The 24,439-nt window shown below is 45.6% G+C and overlaps 1 protein-coding gene across 1 annotated transcript; it reads left to right on the top strand.

The window, feature by feature from the left end:
* Positions 1 to 1,053: 1,053 nt before the first annotated feature.
* On the top strand, positions 1,054 to 22,647 carry GPR142 (G protein-coupled receptor 142). Its single transcript, XM_029597557.1, has 2 exons — positions 1,054 to 1,178; positions 21,395 to 22,647. Exons 1-2 carry the CDS (start codon positions 1,070 to 1,072, stop codon positions 22,273 to 22,275), a joined length of 990 nt encoding a protein of 329 aa, XP_029453417.1. The 5' UTR covers positions 1,054 to 1,069; the 3' UTR covers positions 22,276 to 22,647.
* Positions 22,648 to 24,439: the final 1,792 nt, after the last annotated feature.

The raw sequence follows: 24,439 nt of genomic DNA, 5'->3' as shown, positions 1-24,439 counted from the left end.
TCTGCAGGCGGCACATAGAAGGCAGCACCATAATCTAATAATTTATAAGAGGCAGCGGTCGATGTCCTGTGCAGTGATAACAGATCACTCCTGCACTTATTTGATTTATTAACACGCTGGAAGATGCAGTCACACAGTACTGCTGGTTTTCCCTATGTAATCTCTTGTAAAACTGAGGTCTACCTGCTGGCCATGTCAGCTCCTGACTTCATTTCACAAATTATAGCTTCCTCAGAAACCTTTTCCAAGGGCTCCCTGGCACAGTATCCCTCCTCGGGGTTAGTGGGTGGGCTTCACACAGAGGGGCATCATTGGAAGGTGGGAGATTGGGATCCGTTCAATAAACTGTAAAGGGAGAAAAAAAATTCAATATAGGCAACAACCAATGATCCTGGCTTTTTGTTGCCAAACTGAATTCAAGTCATTTGGGAGATAGTGATCCAGGCCTGGCTTTCAGAGCGCCTTCAAGACTAAAGCCAGAAAGCAATATTACAGCAGAGAGGGAGAAAGGGCAGATGCTGGACAGGCCTCGCAGTCATCATCTGCTCTTCTCTGTGTCTTAGGTGCAGGCCGGTCCTTCCTACATTGCTAATGGAACTGAAGCAGGATGAGACAGAACAGAATGCACTGGGGTGGGGGTTATAAAACCAACAACCACCCTAAATGAGAGCAAAATCTCCAAGCAGAGACTGGATTAGGTTGGCACTGCAGCACGCACTGGAATGGGGGGTGGGGGGTGGGGAGAGTTAATGTTACACCCTGATGGAGGCATCGCTGAGAAAACGGTCCTGGAGCAAGTTCCCTGAGCTACAAACTCTAGAAAGAGGAACTTGGAGTTCAGTTGGCAATAGAGCGATTGAGGTGAATATGAAAATGCCGGTTCTGTTGCCTTTGCTCTACGGGGATGGCTTGACTTTTCAGCTCCTTTGTGCATATTCTGACTACTGTGGCACAGTAAGGGATGTAATGGAGACAGTTACCTCCTTAAGCCTTTTTTTTACTCTTGATCCTCCCTTTCTTCCTTCTGTTCACAGGAGACATGATCCCTCTGCCAAACGCCACCCTCCTGATGCAGCTGGATGATTCAGAGACGAGGGAAGAGGCCCAGAGGTCCTTGTGCACTGTGGGAGTCATCCCAGTGATTTACTACAGTGTTTTGCTCTGCCTAGGACTGCCAGGTATCCTACACAATCAGTCATTAAAGATGGGAAGGTGCCGCTTTTCACTGTATGCTAAGACAATCGGATTGCTATAGAAAATCATTTTTATGCTATCTGCCTGCAGCTTCCACGTTTCTATAGTAAGTGCTATTGTAACTTGTAGTCCTAATAACAAGGAGTTGTACCCAGAACTGAAAGAGCTTGCAATATTTTCCAGGACACATGAATGAGTGCATCTGCAGTCTGTAGATATGCATGAATCTGAACCCCCCCCCCCACCCCCCACCCCTGTCAGAGTCCTTATGTCACCCCCACCCCTGCCCCCATCACCACCAACATATGTCCTGAATATTCTGCCAGACCACTCAGCTCAGTGAGGGCTGTGTGTCTTTCTCTCTGATGTGTGAACTATCAATGCACTTGAGATTGTGTTTGGATAAAAGCCTTATCATGTATACACATCATCTGGCTCCATGATATGATGCAAAATCAAATTATTGGTTTTGATCATTAGTGATGAATGAATAATTAAGGAACTACTGATCATCATCATCATCATCATCTGTCCTTTTGCCTTTATTTATCAGATTCATAGGGAGCCATGCACACCGTCATTTATCCTGCTGGGTGGCTAACAAAGGGGAAAATGACTGAAAACAATGAATCCCAAAGATCTTATTCTTGTGCCAATAAACGCTCAGATTCATACAACGATGTCATGTTAACGTCTGCCCTAGAGTTAGATTTTCCCCAGTCGTCCTCACCAAGCCTCCAGCTATGGGCAATGTCCATGTTCAGCTCCAGTGGGCTTCTTTCTCCCCTCTCTTTCCATTGCCTGTGAGAGTTAATCGTATCAACCAAATGTACAAAACTCTAGAGTGTACCTTCAATTATTCACCTCAGCTGCTTAATCAAATACATTAGTCAAAGTCTGCTCAGATGGCCTTCCTACTGTCAAATGTTAATGCCAGAGTGGCGACCTGCTCAGGTGTTTGCATGGATGGATTGAGATTATGCAGATAGCTAAAGAGTGTATGCTTATCTTATCAAACAGTGACTTCTCCTTAGATGTCAATTAATAATAGTCAATTTTTCCAGCCCTCGTGCATTATTTCTCAGATTACACTGTTCCTCAGTCCTGTTTTAGAGGAATACTTCAGCATGAAAAATAAATGCACGTTGCAAAGCAAATTGCATCATAATCTCCCTGCTATGCTGATGATGGGGTTGATGCAGTAAGGTGCGCTGAAGCTGCTGCGGGTCTGTACACGGATGTATGCGGTTTCCTGTGCAAAGCCCTGTACGGGGATGTAATAAGGGTTTTGTGCACAGGAAAAAAGCGTGTATGAATGCGCTTACACACCCACGGATTTTCCTGCATGAATGCATGCTAACGGCATGCAAAGGTGACTATTAGCTAATCATAGGCAATGCAGGGAGCCGCGCTAATGCTAGTGCGGGTTTTTTAATACGGATTTTCTACCACCATGGTCAGGGCACAAGTTAAGTGTCAGCGCTGACTTGTGGGGGGGAGGTTATGCCGGTGTCCGAGCATCCTGAAAACCACCTAGCTGAGCGCCTATCTTGGTGTTCGAATGGCCAGCTTAGATAGGTGCTTTTCTGAGCGACCAAGCGGCCAGCATCGCTAGGCACGTTTCTCGGCTTTGGAGCGGCCAACTTAGGTAGGTGCTTCCCTTGGTGCTTTTCTGAGAGCCTGATCTTATAGATTCGCGACCAAGTAAGCGCCAAGCTGAGCACCAGAGCAGCAGGATTAGCTAGGCGCCTTTCTGGGTGCCCAATTGTACAGATTAATGACTAAGTAAGTGCCTAGCTCAGCGCCTGAGTGGCAAGGTAAGCTAGATGCCTTTATGGGCGCCTGGATGTATAGATTTTTCTGCCACGAACAGAGCACGAGCGTCCTAATAAGAACCTAGCTGAGCACCTGTCTCAGCTTCAGAGTGGCCAGCTTAGCTAAGCGCTTTTCTCGATGTCCGAGCGGCCAGCTTAGGTAAGCGCTTCCCTGGGCGGACACGATACACAGCCAGAAGAGCGGCAAGATTGTTAATTGACTCACATCCAAACTGAGCACCTATCTTGCTGCTATGCCAGTGTGAATTAGCAACCATGAAAATATTTGCCATGTTTTCTGCAAGAAAGTTATTTGAAATATTAAAAATACTTTCCAGGGTCATACTTTCACTTAATAGGGAGACCCGTTCGCTCGCTCGCTTTTATGCGTGGATTCTCGGCATGGGTTTTGAGCGCGGATGCAGCCACTTATTACATAGGTCCTTACCGCGCTTAGGTACACGCATTTTTCCGTATGCGCGTGGACATCTGCGCGCAAATCATTTGCATAATTTATGTTTTTTACATCCCGCACAAGCGGCAGCTTCAACCACGTGCAGTGATCAAAACTGGTGCTCATAACTAGTGCCTGTTTTGCCATGGGTCTTACTACATCAGCCCCTATAGCTGGGATTGAACATCCCAGCGATCTTGGTTCCTATTTACTGGAAAGTATGTTCTGGTGAGACCTCATGTGGAGTATTGTGTATAATTCTAGAAACTTCACCCTCAAAAAAATATAAACCAAATACAGTCTATCCGGAGGGCAATTATTAAAATGGTCAAGGATCTCCATCATAAAGCATCATAAACCTGGCAAGTACCCAAACACCAAGAAGATCCCATGCTACTGATGCCAGTAATAGCAGAGGCCATTCCCTAAGTCAATTTGATTAATAGCAATTAATGGACTTCTCCTCCAAGAACTTATCCAAGCCTTTTTTGAACCCAGCTACACTAAATTCACTAACCACATCCTCTGGCAACAAATTCCAGAGCTTTATTGTGCGTTGAGTGAAAAAGAATTTTCTCTGATTAATCTTAAATGAGCTACTTGCTAACTTCATGGAGTGCCCCCTAGTCCTTCTATTATCCGAAAGTGTAAATAACCGATTTGCATCTACTCGTTCAAGACCTCTCATGATTTTAAAGACCTCTATCATATCCCTCCTCAGCCGTCTCTTCTCCAAGCTGAACAGCCCTAACCTCTTCAGCCTTTCCTCATTGGGGAGTTGTTCCATCCCCTTTATCATTTTGGTTGCCCTTCTCTGTATCTTCTCTATTGCAACTATATCTTTTTTGAGATGCGGTGACCAGAATTGTACACAGTATTCAAGGTGTGGTCTCACCATGGAGCGATACAGAGGCATTATGACATTTTCCATTTTATTCACCATTCCCTTTCTAATAATTCCCAACATTCTGTTTGCTTTTCTGACTGCTGCTGCACACTGATGTTTCACGATAATGTTCGCTAAATAGCTTTCAGATAACAACACTGTCCACCACCAAACTGAAACAAGTTTTAAAGTGATAACACAGATCTTGAATATTCTGGATATCAAAACCAATCCCCTGAGCCCTCTCGTCCTAGAGGTAATGGATTCTCTATCCTTGTGCCAAACCCCTAAACCCTCCAGTCCTAAAGGTTTCGAGCTCTGTATCTCTGTGACCATCCTCTTAGCCCTACAATTCTAGAGGGGACACTCTGTATCCCTGTGCCTGTCCTCTTAGTCCTCCAGTCCTAGAGATGACAGGCTCTGCTTTCTTACCTTGGTCCCATGAGCCATGCAACCCTAGATGTAATGGAGCTTTATGAATGTACATACTGTGCTGTAAATGAATTACTTATAATCTGGATTACTTTCCTGGGAAAAGACACCTTGGGTCTAGAAAAACGTGTCCATAAGAGGAATATTCTTAAACTATAAAAGGGACTGAACTTTGCTGAACAGATCATTTGTTGTTACTCACATTGGTGCTAATCAGTAAAACTTTCTTTTCAGAGAGTGTTAAAATGAAACTGAACACCTTGTCCATGGCTTATTGACTCTTTTGTAAGAGGCCCCGGGCTCTTCTTGCTGAGCCGCGAAATGAGATGATTATAGTCTGCCCTTGAAGAACATTGGATAACTTCATTTGTCTCAATGCTCTCCTCTGGCCCCATGGCTGGGAATTATACTGATAAAAAGATCAACAATGGGATTAGCAACAGGAGGAAGAGAGAGATGGACACATGTAGAAGGTGATGAGGGCGGCATGCTTGCCAGACAGAGACATTACCTTCATCTCCCTTTCTTTGGTTCCAGTCAAATAGGGGTTTGCTCTTACTGCGACCCTGCCGGTTTGATGAAATGCTTCCCAGTGAATGTAATGACAGTAACATTCAGGGCAAGTTACCCGCAGCTACTCTTTAAATGATTTTATACTCCGGCGGGCGTCTCTCTGAGAACACCAAGATAGATATAGCAACTGGAATACAGTGATAATGGGAACCATGCAACGGGAGATCGACACACGTTGGAACTGTGAAAATAAGTTCTCATGTGTAGACTTCTCTTGTAGAAGGAAGTATTCCAATGGGAAATAACACTCTCAATTAAAAAGCATGGATAAAGGCTATCAATCATGCAATAACAATGAAATATAATTTTTACAAATAAAAATATAAAATATCCCAACCCTCAAACCCCTTAAAAGGGTCATAACGATGCAACAGTTAACACTCCAATAAACAATGGCATAGTGCCTATAAATTTTGCTGTTACATTTTTTAAATTAAAACATATATATATAAATATATTTCAGCTGCTCTTCACAGAATTTGAACACTTGAAACCTCATTCGTTGCCTGTAGAAAGCAGCCCATATAAATAGTTTACGGACAATACAGACAAACCAATTTGGAAGCACCTCTGCAATGCAGTTTATTATTATCTGGAGTTCTTTACCAGGTTTTGCACTCAGAGCCAGGGAGAAGAGCTTGTCTTTCATGATTCACTGCCCGAGGTCCTCTGCTACTCAGAGCCACATAAGGAAAGTTACCCCAAGCAGTGGCTACATTGTGGTGGATTAGCTCAAGCTCAAAATATTGAAGGGAGTATGGCCTCATTTCCCCATTCCCGCACACTGTGGGTTGTGTCCGTTGACCTGCCATATGTTGGACGTAGTATGGAGGCAATGGTGACTGAGGCATTAGTTTTTGCTATCTCAGTCAGATTTCTGTATGAACAGAACTTAAGAACTAAAGTCTTACTGGTGATCCTAAGATGAGACTGAGGCACCCTGCGCGTGTGTGTTCGATATAAGATTCTGCCTGCCATTTCTAAAAACTCTTGGGCATATTTCTATCCCATTTATATTCCTAGCAACTGCATGAGGGAATACGGTAATTTGCCTCTTGGACTTTGAGGTTCATATAGAAGCTGGGGGTGGGGTCTGTAGAGGTGTAAGGCCAGTGCCTTATCTGGCCACAAAATCTGCAAGATGAATTTTCCATTTTTTAAGTGGTGATGGAAAGTGATGAAGTTCAGTGTCACTGGCCTGCCTATTAGGTGCTGGGAGATGATAGCATTGAGTGCTTCCGGGATTCCCATCTTATGTTGGGAGATGTCATAGTGTCTACAGGGTGCCTGACTCACACATGTTACTCTTACAACAGGAGATGGCTTGCAGATTTCTTCCCACATTTCTTTGGTGTTTGGCAAACTCCAAGGTGACTCATGCTACTTTTCTGATCCTGAATATCTGCTTTCCTGTGCCACATGAGCTGTCATAGAGCAGAAGCCATTGCATCCATAGTAAAGGGAACAAGAAGCATTGAAGAACTCCAAATCCTTCTGAACCTCCCTTTCCCTCTCTCTCTCTCTCTCCAGCTTTATTGTGATGACAACATTGAGAGAAGATTTACCATCATAACAAACAGATTGAAATAAAAAGGGAACTGGTTCTGCTAAACTGTAGAGATGCCATTGGGATCTCCATTAGAAATTCTGGCCTAATGTTAGGGCCCACTGGAGGTTGTTGTAAAGATAGGTTCCTGCCTGCGTAGGAGCAGATGACCCCCTAGGTTTAGTGTGGCATTTTTGGTTTGGAGTTGGACAAGAGAATCCTGGTCCTTTGCTGAGTAGGGTAGGAAGGGAGAAACCCACATCTTCTGACCCATACCCAGTAGTTAGGAACTGGATCTTAGTGTTTTGAGAATTTCCGAGTAATTTTTATTTGTCTGTGAGGGAGGAGTGTGGAAGAAGAAAGATTTTTCCCCCCTTTTGCATTAATTTTGGATCCTAATGACTGGTAGGAGGAGGATGAAAGTTGAAGGATACCATCTGCAGGAGAAATCTGAGGCTCCCCATAGGAATTTCTGCCGAGGAGAAACAGGAACATAGCCAATGCTATGGGGTAGTAAGGTGTGGCACCCCAGTTTTTTATTAGTGCTGCACCACTAATGCCGGCGCCTCTTCTGTTCCTCCTGCGGCACACAGTTCAAACGTGATCTGATGCATGAGGGATGGAAGAGGAGGTCATCCCATGGTGAATGAAGACTAAACTTGGCAGGGCTGCTGCAGACCCCATCTCATGGCAGCCCAAGAAGAGGTCCGGAAGGGCTGCCGCAGAACACTTCCCACAGCGGCCCAAGAAGAGGACTGTCAAGACCAGCTGAAAAGGCTCAGAAGAGAAGGGGAAGCCTTGCGTGTATGTGTGTGTGTGAGAAAGAGAGAGACTGTGTGTGTGTGACAGAGCGAGCACAGTTCTGTGTCTGTGTGTGTGTGTGTGTGTGTGTGTGTGTGTGTATGCTAGAGAAAGAGAGAGAGCAACCAAATGTGAGAGATCCTTTATGTGTGTGTAAGGGAGAGAGAGCCACTAAGTGTGAGCCTCTGTCTTAGGGAATAGCCACTGCTATTACTGGCATCAGTAGCATGGGATCTACATAGTGTTTTGGCTATGGACAGATACTTGTAGCCTGGATTGGCCACTGTTGGAAACAGGATGCTGGACTTGATGGACCCTAAGTCTGACCCAGTATGGCAATTTCTTATGTTCTTAAGAGTGTATGTACATGTGTGTATGTATGAGAGAAAGAGAGAGCCATTGAGTTTGAGAGAGCCTGTGTATGTGTGTGAATGTGAGGGAGCCAGTGAATATGAGAGAGCCCATGTGTATGTGAGTGTGTGAAAGAGGGAAAGAGTCACTGAGTACAAGAGAGCTTGTGTGTGTGTGTGTGTGTGTGTGAGAGAGAGAGAGAGAGAAAAAGTCACTAAGTGTGAGCTTGTGTGTGTATGTGTGTGTATGTGTTTGTGTGAGGGAGAGAAACAGTCAATAAGTGTGAGCCTGTGAGTGTGTCTGTGTGTGTGTGGGTGTGTGAAGTAGAGACAGCCTCTCAGTGTAAGAGAGAGAGAGAGTGTGTGTTTGTGTGTGTGTTTGTGTGTGTGTGTGTGTGTGTGTGTGTGAGGGAGAGATACCTACTGAGTGTGAGAGAGCCTGTGTATGTGTGTGAGGGAGAGAAAGCCACTGAGTGTGAGAGAGCCTGTATATGTCTGTATGTATGTGTGAGAGTGAGCAAGAAAATGAACATGTGTTTTAGAGTAGGTGTATGAGAGAGAGGGAGGATAAAGTCTGTGCACCTTCCACTCTCCCCTCCTCCACTAATTCATGACAATATCACGGTGACTGGAAATCAAACATTCCCATCAGTGAATCATGTGAACCACATGAGAGACCTAGGAGCTATTCTAGACACCCGAATTAATTTCAAAAAATTCATAAACAACACCACAAAAGAATGCTTCTATAAGCTACATGTTGTAAAACAGCTCAGACACCTCTTACACCATCATGATTACCACTCAGTCCTCCAGGCCATACTGTTTTCAAAAATTGACTACTGTAATGCTTTACTCCTCGGCCTTCCTACCTCCACAACCAAGCCATTACAGATGATCCAGAACGCCGCAGCTCGGATCTTAACCAATTCAAGGCGAAGAGCCCATATCACCCCTATCCTCAAAAACTTACACTGGCTTCCCATCAACTATAGACTCCTGTTTAAGACCATGACCATTATCCACAAAACCATCTACCTTCAATCTTCACTCCAACTCAAAATTCCGCTCAACCTTCACTCCTCTGCAAGACTGATCAGATCGGCATATAAAGGATCTCTTCACGAACCCCCCACGAAATCCTCACTTCACCCCTCCATTAGGAAACGTGCACTGTCTACTGCCGGACCCTCCCAATGGAATTCATTACCACCAGAGCTTCGACAGGCACAATGCCCTTTCACCTTCAGAAAGAAACTGAAAACATGGCTTTTCAAACTAGCCTTCCCCTAACCAATTCATAGTCTCCTGTCAGATCTACTCTGTTCCATTATAACTTCAGTAACTCTGACTGCCCTCTTGCTCCAACCTATTATTAGGCAAGCCACCCCGATAGATTCGCAGCCCCTCCCCCCCCCTTCACACATTGCCTGGTCTTTCTCCCTCCCCCCTCCACCCTGACCTTGACCTTTCCCTTCCAACCCTTAACACCACCACCCTTCCCGCGTCAATCCCGTATAGATTTACTCACGCCTGAAGAACTGACTGTTTGTTTGATTTCCTACATGGTTACTCGTCAAGTTAAGTTTATAAACTACTTATTGTTTACACTATAGTAACACTATGTTCAGCTAATTCTTCCTTGCTCTCTTGTCCTGAATTGCATCACCCTGTTTTTTTGTAACTTCCTCCTATACTTTTGGTTATCCCCTGTTATGTTGTAAACCGGTACGATAAGATATTTATCTTGAGCATCGGTATATTAAAAGATTCTAAATAAATAAATATAGAATCTGGCTTATTATGACTTGCAGTTCAGTTTTTGTTTGCACATTTCTATTTATACTTTATGGTCTGTTTGTTCTGTTTGGTGAGGGTGTTCTGCATGTGTCACTGAGGTAAGGTATTCTGTTAGCATGTTGCTTCTGTGTAGGGATGTATAGCAGCCTGACATGTTCTGTTTTCCTAAAAGGTGTATGGAGTTTTAGGGACTGGTATAATATTTCCACTGCTGCCCCTTTAAAGGTAGGGTTGTTACTGTTGAATTCTTGGAGTTAGTGCTGTTATGGTATGACAGGCTTGTTGTATAGGTTCTAAGTTTCTTTTTGTTAGAGTTTTGTGTTACTTCACAAGGGGTTTCTTTTTTGTATGGAGAATTGTAAGGGTCAACATCCAAAATCCATTGTTGGAAGATTTTCTGTGGATGCAGATTATTTTTTGGAACTGGAGGAGCAGGATTTATATTGAGATTCTGTCCCTTCTTGTATAGACTTTGGACTTAACTCTCATATCCCTATAGAAGAATTAGTTGAATGAGGCTATCAAATAATTTTAATAATTGTGTTTTTGGGAAATTGAAACTATCGAGATTTTTAAAAATTGCACAGAAGGAAATTGGGACATTTTCTTATTTGTATCTTTTACAGCCAATTTAATGTTGGGGAGGGTTGATAGGTTTAAATGTCACTTTGGCTAGACCCCCTGTCGCCACCCCAAATACTTCTGTCTAGCGATGCATCTGAACAGGAAAGGAGTCGTTTGGACATTTTGGAGTCAAACGGTGGACTACAGGTATTTGGAAGAGGAGATCCCCTTCCATTGCACCCTGGACAGCCTTATATTCCACATAGGAAGAAAGGGGACACAGATAAATTTGGATTTTACTCACTGCTGGGATTATGGATGTAATAAGAAGAAAGTGTATGTGGTGCCAAGTAATTACCCTTGAACTAGATGAACAGTAAACTTTTTCTCCAAGGACAAGCAGGATGGTAGTCCTCATATATATGGGTGACATCATCAGATGGAGCCTGGCCCAGAACGTGATCTCAAAGATTCTAGAACTTTCAAACATTCCCTACTGAGTATGTGCAGCTGTAATTATCACCCTGCCCCCTAGGCAGAGTCCCTTAGTCTCTTTTTTTCCATGGAGCGGTGTGGTCACGGGATCCATGTGTGTCACAGTATTCAGCTTTGCTCTCTTCTCACAGTTTTTGTAACGTGATTTTTTTTCTAGAGCTGCAGCTGTTTTTCTTTTCCTTTACGGTGGTTTTATTTTCTTTTTTCTTTTCCTATTTTTCCTCTGTCTGCCAGCCGCATGGCAGGCTTTAGTCACTGTACAGCCAAGCAGAGTCTAATTCTATCTCTTATTAAATAAATACTGCACTTACAGTTTAGTTTCTGTGTCCTTTCCTTGTTCTGTCTGTTTTTGTAATTCTGTCAGGTGCTGGCAGGACTGGCAGAATGCAGTCCATGGGTGATCCATGTAGGCCACTGAGCCTGGGGACTCGCCTGGGTTCTACCTGGGCAGGAATTCCATGTCGTTTCACTGATCAATCGGCATCAATGGAGGTACGGGCAGTGAAAAGATCGAGGATCACACTGTTCCTGTGGTGGGGAGAGCTCATCCTCCCACATTCAAAGGAACTAGTCTCCATGGGTAGGAGCCCTGGATAACGTAGCCGCCCCTCCTGCTTGCCTGTGATGGCAGTGCAGTCTCCTTGTGAGAGAAGGTTAGCAGAGCCTGGGCAAGCAGCTTGCTGCTGCACCTTCAGTGATGACAGGACCATGTCAGGGACCAGGATTGCCATTGAGCACTGTGGTCACCCTTGATGCCATCGAGGAGCTGGGGCACCTTCAATGCAATCGAGATGCGTGACTATCCTTGATGCTATAAGGACCATCGAAAGAGTTGTGCATGCTTTGAGCGCACAGACTGGACGTTCAGTGCAGTAAGCATCAGCAGGAGCCATGGGTGCATCGGGCGCCATGTTCTCTCGATGCACTGGAGGAATGGCATTGACCTTAGCATCAACGAGAGCCTTGGGCCTTGATGTGGCAGAGTGGTGGCACCAGCCTCTAGTGTCACAGTCTGGACTGCGTCAGGGACCAGGATAGCTATCAAGTGCCATGGTCACCTTAAACACCCTCAATACCATCAGAGCCACCCTCAATGCCATCAATGCCCTCAAAGCTCAAAGCCATTGAGGTGCGTGGACGCCCTCAATGCCATCGTCATCCTTGATGCCATCAATGCTATCAATGCCTTTTAGGTGTGAGTTGCCCTCAATGCCAGATGGCATCAAGGTGCATGGCTGCCCTTAATGCCATTGATGCCCTTGATGCCATTGAGGTGTGGGGCCTCCATGGAGGCAATTGGTCATGTTGACCAATGGCCTCTTGTTGCTGCTCTCAACTATGTTGAGCCCTATCGGTGAGGCACTGGGATCACCATTGAGTGCCCTGGTCGCCCTTGAGGCCATCGACTGCCAGGTCTGCTGAGAGCCCTCTAGTGCCACTGAAGAACTCATGGGCGACAGGGGCTTTGGCATTGGATGACCTTGGTGCTGTTGAGCGTCAGGGTCACCATAGACCCGAGGTACCCTGGAGCGCTGAGGCATCCAGGATCCAGTGCCTTCGAGGCTCCTTTGCACTGTCCAGATGGGGCACCATGCTGTCCCATCACTGGCCTAAGGCTGTCAGGCACCATGGATATCGCTGATCTCGAGGGCCCTGAGTCGCTGGGATCGTGGGGCATTGGAGACTCTGCCAGGCTTCATGCACAATTGGTGCTAGTGAGAGCTAGCTATCATCATCCCTGGCCACTGGCGAGAGATGCCATCAAGCATACGGCATTGAAACCCTCAGGATATAGTTGAGATAAGGGGAACTGTTGATGACTCTGCCAGTCATCGGTTTCTTTGGGCACCGATGCGACATGTTGGTGTCATGTTGGAGCGCAGAGTTTCTGCCTTCAGGCATTACTGGTGTCCTCGGTACTACTGGTCCCTCAACACATTCGAGTATCGGGATCTCCATCGGTATCATTGGGCTGTGGACGACTGCAGGCACCTGGGGCTTTTTTGATAGCTTAGTGCAGTGGTTCTCAACCTTTTTTCGGCCGGGACACACCTGACAGATGGTTCTCAAGTGCGTGACACACTGAACATGTGACCATCACGGGACAAAATGTAAATATACATTCTGCATCCTCAGGAACCACGTCGACCCCCAAAAATGGGTGCAGAGCAGAACTAGGGCATTATCCGTACAGCTCACCATACAAAAAAAGATATTCTGGATCTGATGACATCTCAGTAAAAGCAAAACAAACTCTTTATACTGGCAGGCACAATACCCCTCCTTATGAAAAGACAGTAATTTACCACTACAAATATTTAACCAGGCCCTAAACACTAATACACCTCCTAATGGGAAAACAGAGCAAGCCAAGCTTTTATAGATACCCACTTAGAAATAATTGTAAAACTATACTAATAAATGTTACAAAACAGCTGATGAACAGAATAACATCCAACAATTAAAAACTTATAAAAATTAATAAAAATTGTCTAAATATCAAAATATTTCAAAACAGCAGACACATCACATAATACGCAATAATTAAAATGGCAGTCAATCAAGAAAAATAAACTTAAAAAGCTGCCTTTACTTACCCTCTCCAGCAACTCTCCTACTCCTTTCCCTTGCAGACCAATAGCACTCACCAGAAGCAGCAGTGGCTGCTAAAGCTATGTCCTCACAGTCCTCTTCCTTAAGGCCCACAACCAGCCTCTGTCTCATACAGACTAGTAACTTCCCTAACTAGTATCTCTTCCTCACACACACACACACCAGTCACCTCCCTGACCAGTCTCTGTCTCTCACACACACACCAGTCACCTCCCTGACCAGTCTTTGTCTCTCACACACACACACCAGTCACCTCCCTGACCAGTCTCTCGCTCTCACACACACACCAGTCACCACCCTGACCAGTCTTTGTCTCTCACACACACACACACACACACACACACACACCAGTCACCTCCCTGACCAGTCTCTCTCAATCACACACATGCTCTCTCACTTACATACAATCTCACACATACTCTGTCACTTACAACCACACACACTGCCACTCATGCACCCATTGTACCACACACACACAAGCTCTCACTCATGCACCCAGGCACCCATTCTAACACACGCACACAAAGCTCCCACTCACGCACCCAGACACCCATTCTACCACACACACACACCAGCTCTCACTCACGCACTCATTCTACCAAAGGTACACAAGCTCTCACTCATGCACCCATTCCACCACACACACACACAAGCTCTCACTCATGCACCCAGGCACCCATTCTACCACAGGCACACAAGCTCTCACTCATGCACCCAGGCACCCATTCTACCACAGGCACACAAGCTCTCACACACACACACACAAACTCTCACTCATGCACCCAAGCACCCATTCTACCACAGACACACAAGCTCTCACTCATGCACCCATTCTACCACAGGCACACAAGCTCACATGGAGCTTCTTCTCATTGTTTGGCCCAATAAGCCTGGCCTCCACTTCTCAGCTGCCTCTGGCTTGACTTCCCGCGTGCACAACGTCTCTCCAGCCACCTCCTGTGGTGCGCAGGGTCTCTCAGCTCTTCAGCTGTCGGCAGCGGCGCACAGCGTCTCTACGTTCTTCGGCCCCGCTGGCGTCAGTGCGCAGGTGTCTTCATTCTTCAGCCCTGCTGGCGTCGGTGCACAGGTCTCTCCACTCTTCAGCCGCCGGCGGCGCGCAGGTCTCTTCATTCTTCGGCCCCGCTGGCATCGGCGCGCAGGTCTCTCTGCTCTTCAGCCGCCGCCGGTGGCGCGCAGATCTCTTCATTTTTAGGCCCCACTGGCGTTGGGGCACAGGTCTCTCCACTCTTCAGCCACTGCCGGTGGCGCACAGATCTCTTCATTTTTAGGCCCCACTGGCGTTGGGGCACAGGTTTCTCCACTCTTCAGCCACTGCCGGCGGCGCGCAGGTCTCTTCATTCTTCGGCCCCACTGTTGTCGACGCGCAGGTCTCTCCGCTCTTCAGCCGCTGCCGGTGGCGCGCAGATCTCTTCATTTTTCGGCCCCACTGGCGTTGGGGCACAGGTCTCTCCGCTCTTCAGCCGCCAGCAGCGGCGCGCAGAGTCTCTTCTTTCTTCAGCCCCGCCGGCCTGGCCTCCAGTGGTGGCACGCAGCGTCTCTCCATTCTTCAGCCCCGCGCCTGGGGAGAAGGGAAGCACAAGCGGGGCAGTGGAACACCAGGAGCCGCGACACACCTGCCGGTGCTTGGCGACACACTGGTGTGTCGCGACACACCGGTTGAGAACCACTGGCTTAGTGTACCATCAAACTGGTCAAGCCTGCATCATGGTCAAGTGCCATTGAAGCCCTGGGCACAGCATCATTTGGTGCAATAGATGTGATCCATCATTGGTGAGCATGAGAGCGCTGTGGATCTTACGGGTGCCGTCACCACGGTAGGCACCAGTGGTCATGGATGGATGCCGCAGGACACTAAGGCAGAGCACCATGGGCACCATCGGTCACCATGAATTTTGCTGCTGACGTTACATGATGCAAAGGGTGGTGAGCCATTCGCGATGCCATTTCAAGGGCTATGTTCTTCTTCTTGGAGTGTTATCAGGTACTTGGGGTACCACGAGGGCAATGCCATAAACCACCACCCACCACCTCACTATAATCAGAACCCCAATGGTACTAGGGACGCCGACGTCACATTGTTCCTATTGACTCCATTAGGAATTAGTATGTCAGCAGAGCGCAGCATGCTCAGTTGTGTCGTCCACTCTTTCAAGTGCCTCAGGTGTTGGCAGGTGGCATTCTCTCTGGTGGTGCAGTACACAGCCATCACTTCAAGGTATGAGATTCCTCGTCTGTTCTGCACCATAGGGTGCTAGGGAACATTGCTGAGGAAGGTGCTATCACACACTCTGTGATTGCTTTTTGTCAGGGTGCAGCTGCTGACTCTAACAGTGGTGCTTGATCCTTGCCGTCGCGTGGGATTCTACTCACAAGCACGAAGCAAGATGGTGCACCACTGTATGAGTGAGTACTGGTCATCGCGCTTTTACAGCGAAGGGCACTATTCTTCCAGTTGCCCTCTAGTGCAGTGGTTCTCAACTTTTTCCCATCGTGACATACCTGACAGGCCACGCTCACATGTGTGACACACTGCTCATTACAATTCATGGCGGAAATAAAAAGTAAAGGTCCGGTAATTATTTTTATTGTTTAAAATGACACAAGGAAAAGATACATATTCTGTCTGAACAGAAATTGCATAAATAGTAAACATCCCACACCAAAACAGCACCAATTTCCATCACTTAAACAGTAACCACCTTACCTAAGAAAAGGCAACACTGAAATATTACACCAGGCCTTAAGACACCAATACAACTCCTATTAGGAAAACGGACCAAGTCAGGCTGCTATAGAGTCCTAAAGAGAAACTACACGCCAGCAGAAAACCTCACCTAAATCACATGTGCTGATCCTCACCTAACAAAGAATAAAGAGACCAAAACGCATAAATAGAAGCATGCAGAAAAAACTGAACTGGAAACTACAACAAGCCAGAGTCTCTGTAAGCAGTGTAATAAAGGAAAAAAGAAACATCACCCATCCTTATAAAACAAATCAAGAAATATATCAGTAGCAGTAAAACCATACTAACAAAAAGAACAGATTATTTCGAAACAGCTGATGAGTGGAATATCCAATAATTAAAAACTCATATAAAAAAATTTCTAGATACCAATAAAACATTTCAAAATAGCAGACACAAAGTCCCAGTAATGAAAAATAAGGATACAAAAATTTTTTTGCTCTGCATACCTGAAAACGTTTGCTATCCAGGTGTCCTGAGATTGTTTTGAATTAGCAGGAGGAGGGGTGGTTTGCTTGGAACTTTCTCCTCTCTCTCAGTCACATACCAGCGCTGTCTCTCACACTGGCTCTCAATTACACACCTATACACATGCTCTCAGTCACTCACATATACACATGCTTTTTCTCACTTATATAGGCTCTTAATTACACATTTACACACATACTGTCTATATTTTCATGCTTACACACACAGGCTTTCAATCACACACATACATGCTGTCTTTTTCTCTCACACACAGACTCTCATTCACATGCTTACAAACATGCTCTCTCTCTCTCATTTATGCACAGGCTCTTAATCACATACTCACATGCTCCCTCACCTAAACCATCTCTCAATCTCACACAGACACACATGCTCTCTCTCTCTCTTACGTATACACACAGGCTCTTAATCATACATACACATGATCTCTCTCACACACAAAGGATCTCAATCATACACATATACTCAATCACACAAACAGGTTTTCAATCACATACACATACAGGTTCCCAATCGTAAACTTACATTCATGCTCTCTCTTTCACATATACAGGCTCTCAGTCATTCACATACATGCTGTCTCACTCACACACATACACACACAGGATCTCAAACACACATGCTTGCTCAGTCACTCTCTCTCTTCCCCCCCCCCCTCCAGAACTAGCGGCAGCAGCAGCCTCCTCCCAACCCTAACCTCCTTCATTTTCAGCCCTCGCGGAGAAGGAGTCCCATCAGCCGCGGGGGTTGACGTTCTTCTTCATTTTCCTCCGATTCGCGCTGCACATTCTTCAGACCGCGCCTCTCTTCTGTTCTTCGGGCCGATTCTGACCACACTAGCATGGTCTCTTCTTCCCACGCACGCACCCGATGCTCACCACTTCCTCTTCCGGGCTGCGGGAAGAAGAGACCATGCCAATGCCGCTGACTCCAACTGTCCTGCCGCGTTCCGCCCGGGCTGTCAGCATTTTAAACCCGGGCGGAGGAGGACCGGGGAGCAGCTGGGTCAGCGGGGGACCGGGAAGTGTGGCGATACACCTGCGTGTTCTTGGTGACACACTGGTGTGTCGCGACACACCGGTTGAGAACCACTGCTCTAGTGTATGGGTGTGTGCATTTCCCTCATGGCAAGCACAACAGGTTGTGTGCTGCAGCCCTGGGACTGATCTAACACTGCGTTCCTGGTTGAACCCCTATGGTGGTTCAACCAGGAATTAGTACTGGGAGTCATCCAATCCCTCAGAAGAGGAGTTTCTCTTTTGACTACTCCCATGTTAGGAAACCCCTTTGTGGGTAAGCCCTGGGGCTCTGACCCTTGCAGGTCTATCGCTGAACTGGAGCCTTGATTCTTTTGAATCGGCGCATCTCCTTGTAGGCCAGAACCAGTAAACACTGGGGGATGGCAGCAGCAGTTGTTGTTAAACCATTTTTGCTGGGGTCCCTCCAGTGATCATCATGTTGGCCTACCCCATCTAAGGGGGGCTGCAAGTGGCAGATTTGATTGCTTATGAACCTCAGCGGTCAGTGGCGGTAACCCAAATCTCACTTGGAGACTTGGAAGGTTTATCGGGATCAGGAAGCCCTGATTCCTGTTGCTTCCTGTCTCTTCAGGAAAGGAAGATATGACTGGGTTTCCAGAGGCAACCCTTATGGGCCTCCTCCCCTGGATGTTTTTTTGTCCACCCCTACAGAGGGTGGCCCTCGTTCTCTGTTTCCCAGAAAAGAGATTTCACTGCTTTGATTGGCAGTCGCTCTCTGTTCCCCGCAGGCTAAGAGAGAATTTGAAAAGAAGTTGGCTGTAGAGGCAAAAACTCACAGTAAAAACTTTTTAAAATATATCCGAAGCAGAAAGCCTGTGAGGGAGTCAGTTGGACCGTTAGATGATCGAGGGACTAAAGGGGCACTTAGAGAAGATAAGGCCATCGCGGAAAGATTAAATGATTTCTTTGCTTCGGTGTTTACTGAAGAGGATGTTGGGGAGGTACCCGTAATGGAGAAGGTTTTCATGGGTAATGATTCAGATGGACTGAATCAAATCACGGTGAACCTAAAAGATATGGTAGGCCTGATTGACAAACTGAAGAGTAGTAAATCACCCGGACCGGATGGTATACACCCCAGAGTTCTGAAGGAACTAAAAAATGAAATTTCAGACCTATTAGCAAAAATTTGTAACTTATCATTAAAATCATCCATTGTACCTGAAGACTGGAGGATAGCAAATGTAACACCAATATTTAAAAAGGGCTCCAGGGGCGATCCGGGAAACTACAGACTGGTTAGCCTGACTTCAGTGCCAGGAAAAATAGTGGAAAGTGTTCTAAACATCAAAATCACAGAACATATTAGAGATGTGAATCGTGTCCTCGATCGTCTTAACGATCGATTTCGGCTGGGAGGGGGAGGGAATCGTATCGTCGCCGTTTGGGTGTTTAGAGTATCGTGAAAATCGTTAAAATCGTGAACCGGCACACTAAAACCCCCTAAAACCCACCCCCGACCCTTTAAATTAAATCCCCCACCCTCCCCGAACCCCCCCCAAATGCCTTAAATTACCTGGGGGTACAGCGGCGGTCCGTAGCTAAATCGGGGGAAGGGGGAGGGCAGGAAAACCGGCACACTAAAACCCCCTAAAACCCACCCCCGACCCTTTAAATTAAATCCCCCACCCTCCCGAACCCCCCCCCAAATGCCTTAAATTACCTGGGGGGTCCAGCAGCGGTCTGGAACGGCCTCCTGCAATTGAATCGTGTTGTCTTCAGCCGGCGCCATTCTGCGCCGCCATTTTGCAAAATTTTCTCTTATTTTTTTTTTTATTTAGATTTATATTCTGCTTTTTGCACTTTTTCAGCGCTTCAAAGTGGATTGCATTCATGTATTGTAGGTATTTCCCTATCCCCAAAGGGCTTACAATCTAAGGGGGTCATTTATCAAAGTGCTATATGGCGTTTTTGCATGCAAAAAACGCCATTAACGCATGCAAAAGCACCATAACGCATGGTGTGATACAAATAAGAAAAAGGGGAGGATATTGGGGCGGGATTTTTGGCCAAGTGGGCTGGGCTCACAGTTTTGCAAAGCCCTATCGCACAGCTTTAACGCAAATTTTAATTAACTACACCTTTTTCATTTGCATAAAGCTGTGCGATAGGAATTTGCAAAACTGTGAGCCCACAAATCCCCCCCTCTTTGTTATTTGCATCGCATCATGTGTTATGGCGCTTTTGCATGTGTTAATGGCATTTTTTGCATGCAAAAACACCATATAGCACTTTGATAAATGACCCCCTAAGTTTGTACCTAGGGCAATGGAGGGTAAAATGACTTGCTCAAGGTCACAAGGAGTGACAGCAGGACTCAAACCCTGGTCTCACAGTTCATAGCCCACTGCTTTAACCACTAAGCTACTTGATAACTACTTGCTAATTTCAGGGAGTGCTCCCTAATCCTTGTATTATCTGAAAAAAGTTAATAACCGATTCATATTTACCCATTCAAGTCCTTTCCTGATTTTGTAGAACATAAGAACAAAAAAAAAAAACCCAGGGAAAAAGTGGTCTATCATTCCCTGCAGGTGTACACTAAGATATATCACGAACGAATGCCCTAGCTTTGCTTCCCCTCCCCCTCAACATTCCAACTGGAAGTTGGAAGGAGCAAAGAACACAAGGAGGCAGACCGCTGGACTGCAGGGGTGAGAAAAAGCTGCTAGGCTGTAAGGAAGTACCCCTTAGTGTATAAGCTCTGGAATTCAATGCCAGAGGATGTGGTTAAGGCAGTTAGGATATCTGGGTTTAAAAAATGTTTGGATATGTTCCTGGAGGAGAAGACCATAAACTGCTATTAATCAATAGAGAATATTCACTGCTTTTTGCCGGCATTAGTAGCTTGGGATCTATTTAATGTTTGGGTACTTGTGACTTGGATTGGCCACTGTTGGAAACAGGATACTGGGCTTGATGGACCCTTGGTCTGATCCAGTATGGCATATCTTATGTTCTTATGTTATATAAAGGAATATGCATAGGTAGTTAAAAATTCTCGGGACTGAAAATTGCCATCTGCTCAGCAGCCTAAAGTACGTGCACACATTTCCCAGCATGGCACTTCTCACTGCGGGATGGGGTTAGGGTGGGGATTTCATTTTGTGGTAAATTAGATGCACAGTCTGTGAGTACTTTTGCACCTCTGGTTTCTGCTGGCCCCAAATTATCAAAGAGAAGTCATGCACCAGCAAACTGTCCATGCTCAGTGGTAAAAAAAAAACCATACTCTACTGCACAGTGGCAATAGCCTATGAACATTAAGGTATGATTTTCTATGCAATGACATCATAAAAACTGTTGTTTAGAATTCAGGTGAAAACAGTTTTCCAGTGTAAAAAAAATTAAGATTTTGATTGGCTGGGCTAAAGAGATGTCACCTGGAAAATTCATAACCAGTAGAAATCCACACATGATGCACAGATATTGCATCCCTCTATATCTCTGTATGTATGTTTACAAAATGACTTTTGTCATTTGAAAGGCCCTTGAAATGAGTTAAATTCTTCCTTCTCTCTTGGCACAACCAGAGCTCTGAGGCTAACCCTTTCTCTTCTTGCCCTTTTCCCACAGTTAATGTTTTGACTGCTGTAACACTCTCAAGACTTGCCACCAAAACCAAGAAGTCCTCCTACTGCTACCTCCTGGCTCTCACCACCTCTGACATCCTCACCCAGGTCTTCATTGTCTTTGTGGGGTTCATCCTACAGACGGCCATCCTGCATCGTGAGGTCCCCAGCACTTTCATGCAAACCGTCAGTATCCTGGAGTTTGCGTCCAACCATGCCTCCATCTGGATCACGGTGGTGCTGACAGTGGATCGCTACGTGGCACTCTGCCACCCACTCCAGTACCGCAGGATATCCTACCCGGAACGCACCAAAAAGATCATAGCTATAGTTTTTATTGCAGCCTTCATCACAGGAATTCCCTTCTACTGGTGGTCAGATGTCTGGCGGGATTCCAAACCTCCCAACACCCTGGACAAAATACTGATGTGGGCGCATTGCTTTATCATTTATTTCATCCCGTGTACCATATTCTTAATTACCAACTTGGTTATCATACAGAACCTGAGGCAGAGAAAAAAGGCCAACGGTTACCGACTGCATGTAGGCAAGACAACCGCCATCCTCCTAGCCATCACCACAGTGTTTGCCATTCTCTGGGCCCCCCGAACATTTACACTCATTTGCCATATGTACGTGTCAACTGTGAATAAGGACTGGCGGGTCCATCTGGCCATGGACATTGGTAACATGCTCGCTCTGCTCAACACAGCTGTCAACTTTTTCCTCTACTGCTTTGTCAGCCAACGGTTCCGGGCAATGGTCAGAGAGGTGTTGGGGATCCATAAGCCATACTGCACAGGATCTGCCAATGGAGCACACAATGAGAGCTTCTCTGACTTCACTCTCAAACCGCTTGGACTGTCAGATGGCGCTTGTCTTTAACCCTTCGGTGCCTGGAGCCAACATTTCTAACAGTGTTAAGTACAGTCAGGGCTGATGATGCTGGAGAGCTCAGAACCTGTGACTTGCAGAGGGATGGAAAGGGAAAAGAGGGAAATGGAAATCAGAAGACTTAAGTCATGCAATTAAGGCAGGGGAATCTGGCTGTAGATTTATGATCAGGGTTGACTGGACTACAGCTCCAATGCACTGATGACCAGCACTTAGAGTTCCCACAATAAACCAAAAGATAGTGCTAATTTAAATCTTTAATACATATCAAAATTTCTTAAATACATTTTACATATACAAATTAGCCATCACATTAATGTTAAAAACAACCTAAGAATTACCGAAAAAACCCCCCAGTATCTCCACCCCTATATTCAACAATTCAACTAGGAACCTAGTTTCGACGAACAAAATTAGTCGTCTTCTTCAGGGAAACCCACCCTATTAAAATATCATCTAACATAAAATTACATCATAAATATTACATTTGAGTAGAACACCTCTTTTTATATACATCTGCATGAATCTTCATATAATATCCGACAAGTTTTGCAAGTGTTGAACTCAGCAAAATTGCTCTTACACACTATAAATCAATAAGTTCTACACTCTTCAACTTTCATATATATTCAACTCCATCTAAAATACTGCTTTCTCCCAACAATCTCATCCTCTATCACGGACTACTATCGAATAATTCACATAAATATCCCATGCAACTTCGAATCATAGTCTTCCATCTAGCGGCACATTCGTTGGACACAATCGGTTACAAAAAATGCCAACGCATGCGCTCTATGACCGTGGGCAGCACCTAGGCTTAGACGATAGTAGTCCATGATAGAGGATGGGATTGTTGGGAGAAAGCAGTGTTTTAGATGGAGTTGAACATATATGAAAAATGAAGGGTGTAGAACTTATTGCTTTATAGCGTGTGAGAGCAATTTTGCTGAGTTCAACACTTGCAAAACCTGTGGAATATTATATGAAGATTCATGCAGATGTATATAAAAAGAGGTGTTCTACTTAAATGTTGTAATATTTATGATGTAATGTATCTTTATGTCGGGTGATATTTTAACAGAGTGGGTTTCCCTGAAGAAGACGACTAATTTTGTTCGTCAAAACTAGGTCCCTAATTGGGTTGTTAATATGGGGGGGAGATACCGGGGGAGGGGGGAGGTTGTAATTCTTAGGGTGTTTTTAATATTGATGTGATGGCTAATTTGTATAATACATTTTGATATGTATTAAAGATTTAAATTAGCACCATTTTTTGGTTTATTGTGGGATAATATATGTATTAATGGTGTCATATTATCACCTTCTTTGTATGCTACCATTAAGGTTGCCAGATGGCTCCAGTTTTGAAGGCAATGCTGATCCAGTCCTGGTTTTATCCCACCCCTTACAGGAACTTGTAGTCTTGATTTTCTTAGGGACTGCAATAGGGAAAACAAAACTACAAGTCCCTAAGTGCAGTAGGGGTAAAAGCAGGACTTATACGACCTGTCCTGAAAATCTAGAGCCGGTTGGAAACTCTAATCAACACTACCCCTCAGGAGGCACAACTCCCACTTCCCAGCTGCAGGTGAAGATTCACTGACACTGCAATACAGCAGTGTGGCAGCGCTAGATGTCTGGCACTTCATGGCCCTCTAACTCAGAAAGGCTCCCGATTGATGCTTCAGTGCCTGCTTGGGATCATGCACAAAGAACACCACTCATTGTAATACGAGCTGTGAGTATAGACGAGGCAATGGGTTTGGGCTCAGATGGCTAAAACTCACAGAGCTGGACACGTGCTGAAGTGATGTCACTCTGCTCCGTGCCGAGCTTGGCATGCCACATATGCCCGTAGCGCCCAGGCAATGAGATACCCAAAACGGGGCATATACTATTGCAGATTTGCTCAGAAATCCAGTCCAGAGAATAATGTAGTTTAGTTAGAGAGACCACCTGATTCCATTGTTTAAAGACAAGCTGATTCGGTCTTGGTTTTATCCTCCCGCACATGCTTGGATTTGTAGTTCTGATTTCCCTAGAAAACGCAGGAATATAAAACCATGCATGAAATGGGGTAAAACCAGGACCGGATCAGCTTGTCCTTATATAGTGAAAAGTCGGCTGGTCCCCCCCTAGCTAAACTACAGGT

This window comes from Rhinatrema bivittatum, chromosome 4, assembly GCF_901001135.1.
Source record: "Rhinatrema bivittatum chromosome 4, aRhiBiv1.1, whole genome shotgun sequence".
NCBI classification, from domain to species: Eukaryota; Metazoa; Chordata; class Amphibia; order Gymnophiona; family Rhinatrematidae; genus Rhinatrema; species Rhinatrema bivittatum.
Note: the sequence above shows the minus strand (reverse complement) of the source record. Positions and strands in the feature narration are given on the sequence as shown.